The 13,107-nt window shown below is 34.6% G+C and overlaps 1 protein-coding gene across 3 annotated transcripts in view; it reads left to right on the forward strand.

Annotated features, from left to right (window-relative positions):
• Window positions 1–9,157, forward strand: part of LRRK2 (leucine rich repeat kinase 2) — a 135,444-nt gene extending 126,287 nt beyond the window's left edge. For 2 of the 3 annotated variants that reach the window (XM_010980302.3, XM_064491772.1), the window contains 4 exons: window positions 2,634–2,786; window positions 4,047–4,255; window positions 5,719–5,790; window positions 6,289–9,157. In XM_010980302.3, coding sequence (XP_010978604.3) covers window positions 2,634–2,786; window positions 4,047–4,255; window positions 5,719–5,790; window positions 6,289–6,410 — 556 coding nt within the window. In that variant the 3' untranslated portion in view covers window positions 6,411–9,157. The remainder of the gene's footprint in view (window positions 1–2,633; window positions 2,787–4,046; window positions 4,256–5,718; window positions 5,791–6,288) is intronic. The other variant, XM_031462747.2, reaches the window with a different exon arrangement.
• The last annotated feature ends 3,950 nt before the right edge of the window (window positions 9,158–13,107 follow it).

Here is a 13,107-nt window from a genome sequence, read left to right on the forward strand (position 1 = left end):
GTCTGTTTTCTTTCCCAGGATCGGGAAGTTTTCCTCTATAATATCTTCTGCTGTGTTCTCAGCCCCTTTCTCTCTCTCTCCTCCTTCTGGGACCTCCATAATGTAAATGTTAGTGTGCTTGATGTTGTCCTAGAGGTCTCTTAAACTGTCTTCATTTCTTTCATTCTTTTTCCCTTTTTTCTGTTTAGCATCAGTGATTTCTGCTACTCCCTTTCCAGCTTATTGATCCACTCCTCTGTATTTTTTAATCTACGGTTGCTTTCTTCTAGTGTATTTTCATTTTAGTTATTATTTTCTTTTTTTTTTTTCTTTTTTTTTGGTTAATGGAGGTACTGGGGACTGAACCCAGGACGTTGTGCATGCTAAGCATGTACACTGAGCTATTCCTCCCACCCCCCAGTTATTGTGTTCTTTATCTCTGTTTGGTTGTTTTTTATATTTTATAACTCTTTTACAACTTCTAACTTCTCACTTTGTGCATCACACTTCTGAGTTCTTTGCCTATTTTCATTTCACTTAGTTCTTCTTCTAGGGTTTTATCTTGTTCTTTCATTTGGAATAGGTTCCTCTGTCACATCATTTTGTCTAACTTGCTTTTTATATAAGTATCTAGTAGGTTGGTTGTTTCCTGACCTTGAGGAAGCGGCCTTTGTAGGTAACATTTTATTTGTCCCAGCGGCGCACTTCTCTCTCATCACGAGAGCTCTATGCTCTAGGGTTTCCCCCATTTAGGGCTGTGAGGGTCATCTCTCTGTGTCAGACTCTATGTGGGTTGTCTGGTAGGGTTGGGTGGCCTCTGGTCTGTTTGGCTGCCAGGTCTGGCCTTGTGTGAAGGCTGCTGGACTCTGGTTTGCATTACCGGGTTGTGAGTTGGCTGATTGTGTAACCCTAGGGGGCCCTGGGGCTAGTGCTGGCCTACCAGTGGGCAGAGCCAGGTCCTGGGTTCTGGTTGCAGGGCCAAGGGTTTACTGAGCAGGTGTCAAAACAGTGGTGGGTGGGGCCACTTCCTGAAACAGTTGGCTGCAGGGTCCAAACTGTGCCGAAGCCAAACTGAGTTTGTCTCAGTTCTTGAGGACAACCTGTTCCCTTTCACCTCAACCTTGCATGATTCTCTCTTTTCCTGGCTCACTACTTAGCCTCTTGCCTGTTTCAGTCCAGATGTCACTTCCTCTATATGTCTGTCTGATCCCCACCTGTGGGGATTAGATGCCTTAGATTTGTTCTTTCATGTACCTGTTTTTTCCCTTTCACGATAGAGAGATATAGACAGACAGACAAATAGATTTATTTTTTTTTTAGTCAAGAGTTCAGATATACTACCATACATTGTAAGTTTTCATGCATGGGGATTTTCTGTTTTGTTTATTGATTTGTTTCCTTACATTTGGTAAATATTTGGATGGACTTATTTTCATTCTGTAATTTCTACTTTTAACCAACCTATACAAGCTTGAAAATACTTAAGAAGAGAGGGACCCCAATTCTTTTATTTCACAGAACATATTACGAGGTCATGGTGTCGTTTAACCCCCTAAAATTCCACGTAAGATTTAGAGTAGGTGCTTTACCGGATAGAATGTCCATACATACTGGGCTCTCAAAGATGTTCATTTCACAAAAGAGATTAGGACCCAGTTTCATAGACAATTGAAAGTATTTACTGCTTCTCAGAAGTTGTCTCCTGTTGCGTACATCTCCCTCCCAGTAAGCAGGTTTCATGGCAACGGGACAGTCTAGTGTCAGGGACACACTAATAAATACAATTTTATATTTAATAAGGTCTGTGATATTACAGCTACACCAGTTGGGGAAAGGGAATGCTTGGTCTATTTTGTTAAGTCAGGGAGGAATTCCTGGGGAGCTGACAACTAAGTTAAGCCTCAAAGGCTAACTAGGAGTTTGCCATGCAGATGGCACCTTTGGTAGCCAGTCTGTTTGTAAAAAAATGTGTAAAATGCCCAATGTCCTAGGTAGATGTTTAAAAATATTTGTCATTTTCCTTTATTTTCAAAGGAGGAAAATGACACTATTCTTTGTTTATGTTTGGGTGAAGATGTGGATTTATTTTCATACCTTGTGTTGCTTGTGTTGATGCAAAATATCCTTTAATATTTAATATATAATATATATTTAATATATTTAATATTTGAAGACTCTACCACTAAAGTTGATTTTAATGTCTTATGTTTTATAACTCTAGGTGTAAATGACTAACCCTTAACTTCCCAGTCATTCTTGACAATAAGGATTTTATTGAGTATCATAAGGGTACAGATATTATGTGTTTTCTTAGAAGTCAAGATACTTTGCATATTTGGACAGTGTAAAATTCTATAGGGAATAAGATAAAAGTGAAATTAAAGTTAAAATAAGAAATAAACATTGGTTAATCTTTATTTTATTATCAGGGGAAAATTATGAAGTAACCAAATGTAACTAACGTACCTAAGTAAGTTATATATTCTGTTCAGAATGGTTAGGGGAGAATTTGAAATAATTGCCAAATACTCTAGCCAGTTTCTTTTTCAAAACAGCATTAATCTTTTATATGCATTAAGAACTAGTAGAAGGCTGCATTACATTTTGAAATAGTAGTAAAATGACTACTGCTGACGTTCTTTTCTCCCCCATAGGTTTTCTTATGCATCTTACAGTGATTCCAACATCATAGCAGTGGTGGTAGACACGGTTCTTTATGTTGCTAAGAAAAATAGCCCATTTGTGGAAGTGTGGGACAAGAAGACTGAAAAACTCTGTGAACTGATAGACTGTGTGCACTTTTTAAAGTAAATGAATTTTTTTTTAAAGTTTTATTTTATTGTGAAAAGAATACAACACGAGACCTACTTGCTTAACAGATTTTCAAGAATACATGCAATGTGGTGTTTGTTGCCTGTAGGTGCAGTGGCATTGGTTATTTCATGCCTGCTAATGCTGTCTCTACAACTTCAGATTTCACAGAGGGAGGAAGTGTAGCTTTTTTTTCCCTTTCTACTTCTAAATAGAAATTAAAAACAAACAAACAAAGTTGTTAATGCTTTCCAGTACCATCTGTTGGTATCCAAGAAATTTCATTTTTGGAAAAAAAAAAGTAATAATAGATATGGTTTCTTCAAGGCATTACAAAGAAAAAGTCACAAAACAACATAAAATATGGGTGAAAAAACCGACTCGATTGACCAGTGCGCTGGGGAGGGAGGTTCAAGATGGCAGACTGAGAGCCTCGTGCTTAGTCTGATGGAGCGTGTCGGGGACTTCCTATCAGGCACATCCCTTGTGTGCTGCTGCTGGGAACGGGAGCTTCGCCAACCTGATTTGCTAGCCATTTTCTGGTTTTATTTGGTTTTGGTTTTACCAAATAGATTTTTTTTTTTTAACCTGCTGGAGAACATTTAGATTATATACCATAACCATAAATAAGATTTCGAAGTTTACTTTCCTAGAATCTTCTTAGTTTTTCTCTGGGTGGTGAGATTGATGTTCAGAAGAGCCGACAGTTCTGCCAGGTAAAGGGTCCTTTAATTTCTGAGGTTCTAAAATTATTAGGATTCTTTGATTTCTGGATACCTCATTTTGGTCACGAGTCATTCATTAGCCCAGGGAAAAATTTAGCGGTTTGTATTAATATTTTTTACATATAAATGACTATCATTTTCTTTTCCATTATAACTTTTAGACTTCATGAAAAGCTTTTGAACCTGACTTTTTTTCCTTCATATTGGGCAAATTTATTCTCTTTTGGTAAATTACATAGGCCTATTTATAAAAATTGTACCCATCTAGTTATTTCAGAATTTCTTGAAGTTAAGAGGCATTTGTTGTATTATCTTTGATAATTTATGCTTCAAGTAGAGAAATGCGGCAGTTTGGCATTCTGTATTCAGCAAGATTAGTTTTGTACAGTTTTAATGATATCCATCGTATACTGTCAAGTATTCATAATTTTAAAAGTTATATCTATATGTGTGTGCCTAATATACAGAAGGGGATATTAATCTCTTTATTTTTGAAAAGAGTGTTAATGCAGACTTTCTTTATGGTTTTAGGGAGGAACTGGTAAAAGTGAACAAGGAATCAAAACACAAAATGTCTTATTCTGGGAGAGTGAAAACTCTCAGCCTGCAAAAGAACACTGCTCTCTGGATAGGAACTGGAGGGGGCCACATCTTACTCCTTGATCTCTCAACGCGTCGAATTATACGTATAATTCACAACTTTTGTGATTCTGTTAGAGTCATGATGACAGCACAGCTAGGCAAGTTTCTTTCCTTTGGATCTTTCTTTTTTTTTTTAATTGAAGTATGGCCAGTTACAATGTGTCAGTTTCTGGTGTACAGCATGATATTTCAGTCATACATATACATACATATATTCCTTTTCATATTCTTTTTCATTGTACATTACTACAAGATATTGAATATAGTTCCCTGTACTATAAACTTGTTGTTTATCTATTTTATATATAGTAGTTGATATTTGCAAATCTCAAACTTTCGATTTATCCCTTCCTACCCTCTTCCTCCCGTAACCATAAATTTGTTTTCTGTGTCTGTGATTATGTTTCTGTTTTGTGGGTAAGTTTATTTGTGTCTTCCTTCTTCTTTTTTCACATTCTCTTTGACCATAAAAATATGTTGTTTTTTTTTAAATTTTAAGTTTTCTCTTCACTTTTAGTGTCATGTGAAGTCTCAGAAGTTCACATGACGAAATTTTGTAAGATAAATTTTGAATAGGAGTTAGAATTAGGTGCTGCTAGTGATTGGTACCCAGGGTACATGTCTGCACCAGCAAGGCAGAAGGTCTGTAGGGGACTGTCTTATCTTGTTCACCAATGTCATCATATCCCCTAATTTAATTTGTATGTACTTTGGGATCCAAATTGTTGTTCATTGCTGATATTATATATAGTGGGATTTCAATGGATTTAATTGATTTTTTAAAATAATTTAAATGTAATCTACAAGGTGCAACACGATCTGGCTTCACCCCACCTTTCTAGTCTCTGTCATTTGCCGTATTCCTCTCTGCTCTTTCTTGTCTAGAAGAAAGTTCAGTCCCACTTAAATGCCATACTTCATCCTACCTCAAGGTTTTGCATGTGCTGTTTCATTTTTTACCAGTTAACTTAGTTAGTAATTAGTAACTAATCTCCTCACTAGACCATAAGCTCCATGTGGGCTGGGTCTGCATGTGTTTGTTCTCCCTTTATTCTCAGAGCTTAGCCTAGGATCTAGTACGTAGAAGTCTTCTGATGAATATTTGTGGAATAAATTACTGAATGACTTGAGAATAACGTATGGTTATGTGACAGAGTATCAGTATATCCATCCATGCAAATCTCCATCCAAATGCTTCACATGTGACCAGTGTCTTATAGTGTCCAAAGCAATTATGTACACACTTCTTTAATATGTAAGTTTGGGTGGAAGGGTAATGTTTAATATTGAACCCATTTTGCAGAAAGCTTAAGCTATTTCCTCAGATTCACACAATTAATAAGAATTGTAGCAAGGAGTAGATCATAAATTTTCTAATTTTAAAAAATTGCTGGTCATCTTGGAGAGTTTTTTATTCAATGTAATTGAGGGATCTCCAAAATTGTAGTATTATAAGTTAGGTTTCAAAGTTTTTGTGTCTTAAAATATGAACAGTTGTACTTTTTAAAGTCCAACATATTATATCATTTTAACAGAAAACTTTTTTTTTTTTTTTGTAAAGGAAACCTTAAAAATGTCATGCTGGTTCTGGGATATAATCGGAAAAATACTGAAGGTATGCAACACCAAAAAGGTAATGTTTAATGATAATGTTTAATGGGGTACTGTATTCCAGACAGAGTGCAGTGACATGGTCGATTATAACGTATTATATGTTGACACATTTTAATTAGTAGTTTCTTTATAGTGCAAATAATTTAGATACAAATCTTCAAAATTAAGTTTTAGTTATCTAATAATGTTGAATATTTTTTCTGGTGAAATAGAGATATCAACTCCTACATTATGAGAACTAGCTCAAATTTAAACTAAGTGTAGATATTTTTCCTTATATCTTACCTATATCCATTTTTTTTAATTTTTAATTTTTTTGAATTTTAGTAGTTATTTCTATGTTTTACATTCCAAATGTAATTTCTTATAAATGGCAATAATTTAGTGCATTATTTATAGCTGTATTTAGACATACATTTGTCTAAGGCAACTAAATATAAATTAACAAAATTAAAATAAAATAAAAATGTCTTATGGCAGATCTTTGAAACATGATTTCTTTTTTTTAATTTTCTAGAAATACAGTCTTGCTTGTCTGTTTGGGACATCAATCTGCCACATGAAGTGCAAAATTTAGAGAAACATATTGAAGTGAGAAAAGAATTAGCTGAAAAAATGAGAAGAATATCTGTTGAATAAGAGGGATCTTGTAAATCTTTATCCTCGGATGGGAGAATTATCTTCTCTTGTAAATATTTGTTTTAAAAATGTTTACATATGAAAAGGGTATTTCCACTATATGCTGTTTGCTCATATGTATATGAAGGAATGTTTATAAGTTTTGTTTATAAAAATGTATAAAATAGTTGCCAGTGAAAGTATAATTTAAAGAACTATTTAAAATGTAATATTTCCTAAAGATTTTAATTAATTTTGTGAATTAAGTAATGAAAGGAGATCAAAAAAGTATTTAATTACAGTACTTATACTGAAATTTACAAAGTGAATAATTTTTTGGTTTCGTTACCCATAGTGGCGGTAAACTTTAAATTCTGTGATTAAGATAGTACTATTGCTGGATTACTTTCTAGATATTCTGCAAAATAGATAAAAATATCAGGCCAATTTCCTATGTAATACATTCCTTCTTAGATTGCTTTTAAGTGCAATTATCATATACGCTTGCAAATAGTCAGTGAATTTGCACCAGTAAAGCCCTTTCTTGGGACGTGAGTTCTTTTTGTTACTGATGCAAGCAGTGCACCTCACAGAACATCACCTTACCTAAGAGAAAATGCCATGAAACCTACCGTTCAGAAAACGTAACATTTAGTCAAAGTCCTTATATCTGGGAAAGACATAACCACTCTCTCTTCTCTTATTTTGCAACTCTGTCTTTTAATGTGGACACCCTGAAGTTTTATAATTGGTATAAATGCAATGTTCAGTCCTTCAAGTGATATTTTTTGTGTTTTACTTAATGTTAATTCTCAGTGCTAAGTCAGACCACTGGCTACTTGTTCCTAATGTTTTTCACTCCAAATGTTTCTACTCATCTTCGTCCTAAATTTGTGACCTTACAAATCCTTCATGATGCAGTTAGAAACTCTATTTTCAGAATTATAGAAATTCTACAAATCCCACCAAGACCATGGGGTCAAGTATGTAGCACTCTTCAATTTGCTGAAGAAGGAAGGGACTTTGTAGTTATGATGGTAGTACCTGATAACCTTGTCTTCTAAATTATGCTTAAATTGTTTGCATAAATTTGCATAGTAGGAGTACCAGGGCCAAGTACTTAGTTAACGATGGAAGTGTCATTTCTGCTTTAAGAAAAAACATTTTTGGTAAATCCATTGGCCCTGGCCAATATTTATCATTTCAAGCAATTCCCTCTGATAGGATAACTAACCCATTTGATATTCTTAGAACTGAGATTTTTACTATATAAAGACTTTAAATTTATATTAAAGGTAATTAAATTCTTTATATTAAGGGTAATTAAATTCTTAACCCTGAAAGATTCTCCATTTTTCAAAGGACCTATGTTTTAATTTTTTATGTAGTTCAAAAAAAAAGTCAAAAATGATGGAGCTGTGATATTTCTCACTGTTACTTTGTATTTATATGCAATTTTTTTTACAAAAGTCAATTACGGAGAAATATGTAAATGAACATTGTATTTAAATGAAATAATAAACATTTTTAAAGCATGTTTATGAATTTTAAAACTTGCTGATAATGTTTCATTTTTCACAAATAAGTCTGTACTCCATCTAATATGAAACTTTGTATTAATCATGCATAGAACATTCCACCATAGGAATTGCTAACTTAAGTTTTCTCCTGAAGATTATTTAATTTTCTATAATACAAGTTGTCAGGACCCTAGGATAAAACCTAATAGGCATAATATATTGTATTTTCAAGTTTTCATATAAATTTTCTCAAGAAGAATCATTCATTCTTAGGTGCTGTACAAAAAAAAAAAAGACTTTAGAATAACTGATTTATTGAAAAAAATAGACACAGTCATTTAAATTTTTTCCTGATTAGAACTCTTAACATAAACTGTTAATTCTTATCAAAACATAAGCATTTGTCTTAACAGAAAATACACTTTTGGGGAAGTTTAGATAGAAAGGAAAGGGAGCTTCTCTAAGTCTGCCAAGCATTATTGATTCTGTGTGAACTATTTAAACCACTTCTCATCAAGACAGTAAGACATACATTGGTGACACAGAGCAGAAGTAACAAAACAGATTGCCTTCTTGTCCAGTTCCTTTGCTACTTACTGACTCACTTTTCTATCCTACGTTGGTCTAAATTCCGTGTCAGCCTATTACAGCAAGGGGATTTCCTTGTGTCAAAACGAAAGTAGTAGTTGCAAAGAGTTAACAGGCTTTTTGTTTTTATTTTTATTTTTTGGTGTGTTTGTTTGCAGTTACTGAAATAAACATATTAAGTGCAACTCTATCAATGGTATTAACTATGAACATACTTAATTTGTTAATATGAAGAATAGTGTAATTGATGAGATTTATGATTTTCTCTACTCCGATGAATTGCCTGCAACTGCCGATTTCCTAACAGTGCATCCCTATCCTGAGCTGGGTGCTGTTTTGTGCAGCAGAAGAGAGTGAGATTGCTCTGATTTGTTGTTGTTGGGGGGTAGTGGAATGGGAGTGGGGAGCAAGGCTGAGACTGAAGGTCATCTGATGAAAACTCTCCTGCCTTAGCACAGAGTTATTTTTTTATATATTAGATATAAAACTTCCATATATTACAGTTAACCTCTCTCTGTGTCTCTCCCTTCCTACAATATGTTTTTTTTAAATTTATCTATCTGTTTCATACCCACTATGTCTGAGTTACATTACTGACTAGCACAATGCCTCTGGCACATAATTATATATCGGAAATTAAATTTGGCTTTCAAAACCTTCTATGAATTGCTGATAATTTCTGGTCAGTTCTTTCTTCTTGCAGTAGGAAATTATAAAATAAATGAGATCATTTCAGTTTTTTGTGACTAGCATGCTTGAATAAAGCTGGGAGTATCTTTGTTTAGAAAGAGGGACTTTATTTCAAAGATAAATGTGAGTTCAGCCACATTCAATAGAATATCTTTACTGATATATACATACTTTTGAAATAAATATAAATATATATAATATATACTTTTGAAATAAATACATATTTTGAAACAAATATATTCTGAAATAATATATATATATTATATATACTTTTGAAATACATATTTTGAAATACATATTTATTTATATTTATATATTTATTTCAAAGCTAAACACAAGTGGTAGCAATATGTAGTAATTCCCTCAATGAACTCATGTTAAGCTTTTGAGTCAACTCAATCCCATTTTTATTAAATGCTCTCAATTGTTACATACACTTTGGTGTACCATAAGGATAATTAGACAGTTAACAGAAAAATAAATTGGCCTTCATGCATGACTACAGACATTTTACTCTTTACGTCCACCTTTGGGGCTGTTGACTTTATATTAAAGAAAATGATTTTCCAAGTTTCGATTTGCTTTCTAAATGTCATGATATAGGTTGGTCTATAAATTATTTAATTGTTCCTTCAAATGATTTTTACATTTCAAGGCAATGTAAATAGGAAGAAAGAAAATTGACATAATTTGAAACATTGACTGAAGGAGGTTTTCGTAGTGTAGTTGCACATCGTGGAAAAAGTGACAAAATATTTAACCTAAGTCTTTAATCACTAGTTGAAGGCCCACCTGTCAAAAACCTGTGGGAAAATCTCCATTGTATGTCTATACGGACAGAAGAATTAATCCTTTTTCTCATTTTGTGTGTCAGAATCAAAGAAACTGCAGAAGTTAGGAACATGTCCTCTGGGCCCCACCTCCTAGCCTTGCTTAGTCTTTGTGTCAATGCCTTCATTTGTCAAAAGGGACAAAAATAATATCACATGCAGTTGTTGTGGGCAGTATAGTCTTATCAGACTCCCTTTATCCCCTGACCTTAAAGATCTGCTTTACATTTGTTGATGAGAGAAAGATGAATTCTTACATTTTGAAGCTGGCGGCTGGAGACAATATTCTGCTGATGATTCACTCTGCTGTGTTACTTTAGTACAGACTCGGGTCTCTGAGTTACACATCATGGGTATCAGAGACTGAGGAAGCTAGTAGCTTGACATCCCATCAAACTAACAGTTTAAATATTTGCTTAGCATTTGTTTAGTGGGAGCTGGGAGAAACTGACTTTAGTAAAAGTAATAGGAAAACAAATTGGCTTGGGCTTCGTTTCCAGTAACGTGGCAATGACTGGAGACGTCCATATGCTAAAAACTAAAAAGGCTAAGTAAAAGGAATGGAAAGATCTGGTAAGGTGGCAGGGAATTATCAGGCCGAAATTAAGATGCGGGTGAGAAGACGATGTTTTTTTTTCCTGTGAGCATTTGCTGATCCTAGTGAACTTGAGGTACAGTTTCCTCAGCTTCAAAAAGGTTGAAGGACAGAGGACAAATCCCAGCACACTCCAAGGTCTAGGGTCAAAGAGACAGGTATTCCTGTTAGGCTGAGACACATCTCCGTGTGGGTGAGGAGCAGCAGACCTGCCCTGCCCTCTCCCCACGGGGGACAGCAAGGTCCTGGGAAGGCCCATAAGTGGTCCCTCCTGGAGTTACAATCCAAATCCATATTATCTATATATTTTTTTAAATCATCCAAGTTATTCATTAAATGAAAAATGTTTTAAAGCCTTTGAATTAGCTAAGAAGAGGGTAAGGTATTTAGATTTTAATAGATATATATGTATGTGTTGTCCATTCTAGATTACCCACTAGAAGAATAAGTACAGAGTGTGTCATTTCCCAACTAGTTGAGGAGAAAAAAGAAATTTAAATATTTTTTAATCCAAATGAAGGCAAGAAATGACTGAAATAGAAAGAAAAAATGGGACTGATGAAAAAAATATAATGGGTATAAAATCAAACATGCCAGTGCTTAAATGTAAATAAACTAAATGATCCAATTAAGATAAGATTTTCAGACTTGATAAAAAATAAAAATCTATCTGTACACTATGTGATACATCTAAATCTTAAATATACATAAATGTTGGAAATAAAATAATAGAACTATATGCACACACACACAAAGTTGCACACACATAATTAGTAACCAAAGTGAAGCCAAGGCAGTTATTAATATCAAAGACTTTAAAGCAAACATCATTACAGGAAATAATGAGGATCACTTCATAATGGCAAAATGTTTAATTCACCTTGAAGTTACAACTTTAAAATTTATATGCACAATATGCATTAGAATTGATACAATTACATATTCTCAAATATATAAAAGTGAAAATTAGCAAAACTATGACGAATAATTAGACATATCACAGTGAGAGATTTTAACGTACCTCTCTCAGTAACTGTTGGAACAACAAGACAGAAGAACAAATTAATGAGGACAGAGGTGTAACACAGCACAGTTAACTCTGATAGGATGGACATGAAAAGAATATTGCAAAAAAAAAAGAGAAAAAGAACAGTGCAACTAATATCTTTACTGTATGTGTTTTTCCCAACGGCACAAGGAACACTTAAAAAACTGACCATAAATTGGCCCGTAAGTCATTAATGTAATCATTTAATTTTAAAGGGCTGAAACCATACAAGTTTATTCTCTCACCAGAATGCCATTAACATAAAAATCTATTGCAAAAAGCTGTCACAAGTTGGGTTCCCTGGCAAGCAGGGACAGAGACAGAAATTATTGTGCAGGAAGTTCATCAGGGTGGGCTCCCTGGATCCACACGTGTCAGGGGTGGGAAGGGGAGGGGAAGGGAAGCAGGATGGGGCAGAGGGAAAAATTGGTTGGTGTCACAAGTATAACAAGGCCTCACTTAACCTCATGGAGAGCTCTGAAGCTTCTCTAGTCCCCTGGGGTTTTCCTAGGTTGGCGTGAGGGGTCCAGGCCAGTTACTGGATGTGGGCTACCTGAAGAAGGCAGAGTGACCTTGGGCATGACAACACTTTCAGCAGAGGCCTCTCTAGGAGAGGGCTGCCAGAAAGTTTGCACCCTTCCCAGCAACTGGAGGAATCAGTCCTGGGGGGCACTGAATGGCATGTACGATAGCTCACTAAAATCCTGATATGCCTGAAAATAATAAACACATGTGTAAATAACCCATTACCTGAATGCATTTTTGATTCTGGTGAAATTGGATGAGATTTTGAAGGATTTATGGGGACAGGAGCTATAAATGAAGTCCTACCCAACATGGGGAGTCTAAATGGAGATGCACTCCGCAAACAAAGCTGCAACTCCAAAGAAGTGTACTCTTTGAATAAAGGTAAACCAGACCTCACTCATCTCCCACTTTTGCAGCCTCTCCCTCCAAGCAAAATTGTGTTGATGTTGAACATAGTAAGGTGGCATGAAAAAAAGAATCTGAGACATTGTAATTCTGAAGCCATAACAGAGTTACAGAACAAATTTACATCACATGTGTTACCCCCCAAAACGTCAAAGAGATTATTGAAAGCCATTCCACTGGTAGTATTTAGGTGCCTGGAAAAAGAAAACTTAACATCTTCTCTGAAGGAATAGATATTCTTTCTTGCAAATACCATAAACAAATGTTCAAACACAAGAAAAGAAGACAGCATGAGAGAGAAGCTTCAGGATCAGCTCAGAGTGGAAGGAGGCTGAATCCAAATACTAGAATTTTGAAACACAAAATCTGAAATAAAGGCAAACTTGAACATTTCTTCAGGGGTCAGGAAACCATAAGGATGACTAAGCATATCTGAAGAAGAATCGAGTGGATTCCTTCTAAAAATGAAAAATACAATAATTATAATTGAAAGTGTCATGGATGGATTTAATAG

Source organism: Camelus dromedarius, chromosome 11 (assembly GCF_036321535.1).
Source record: "Camelus dromedarius isolate mCamDro1 chromosome 11, mCamDro1.pat, whole genome shotgun sequence".
NCBI lineage: Eukaryota > Metazoa > Chordata > Mammalia > Artiodactyla > Camelidae > Camelus > Camelus dromedarius.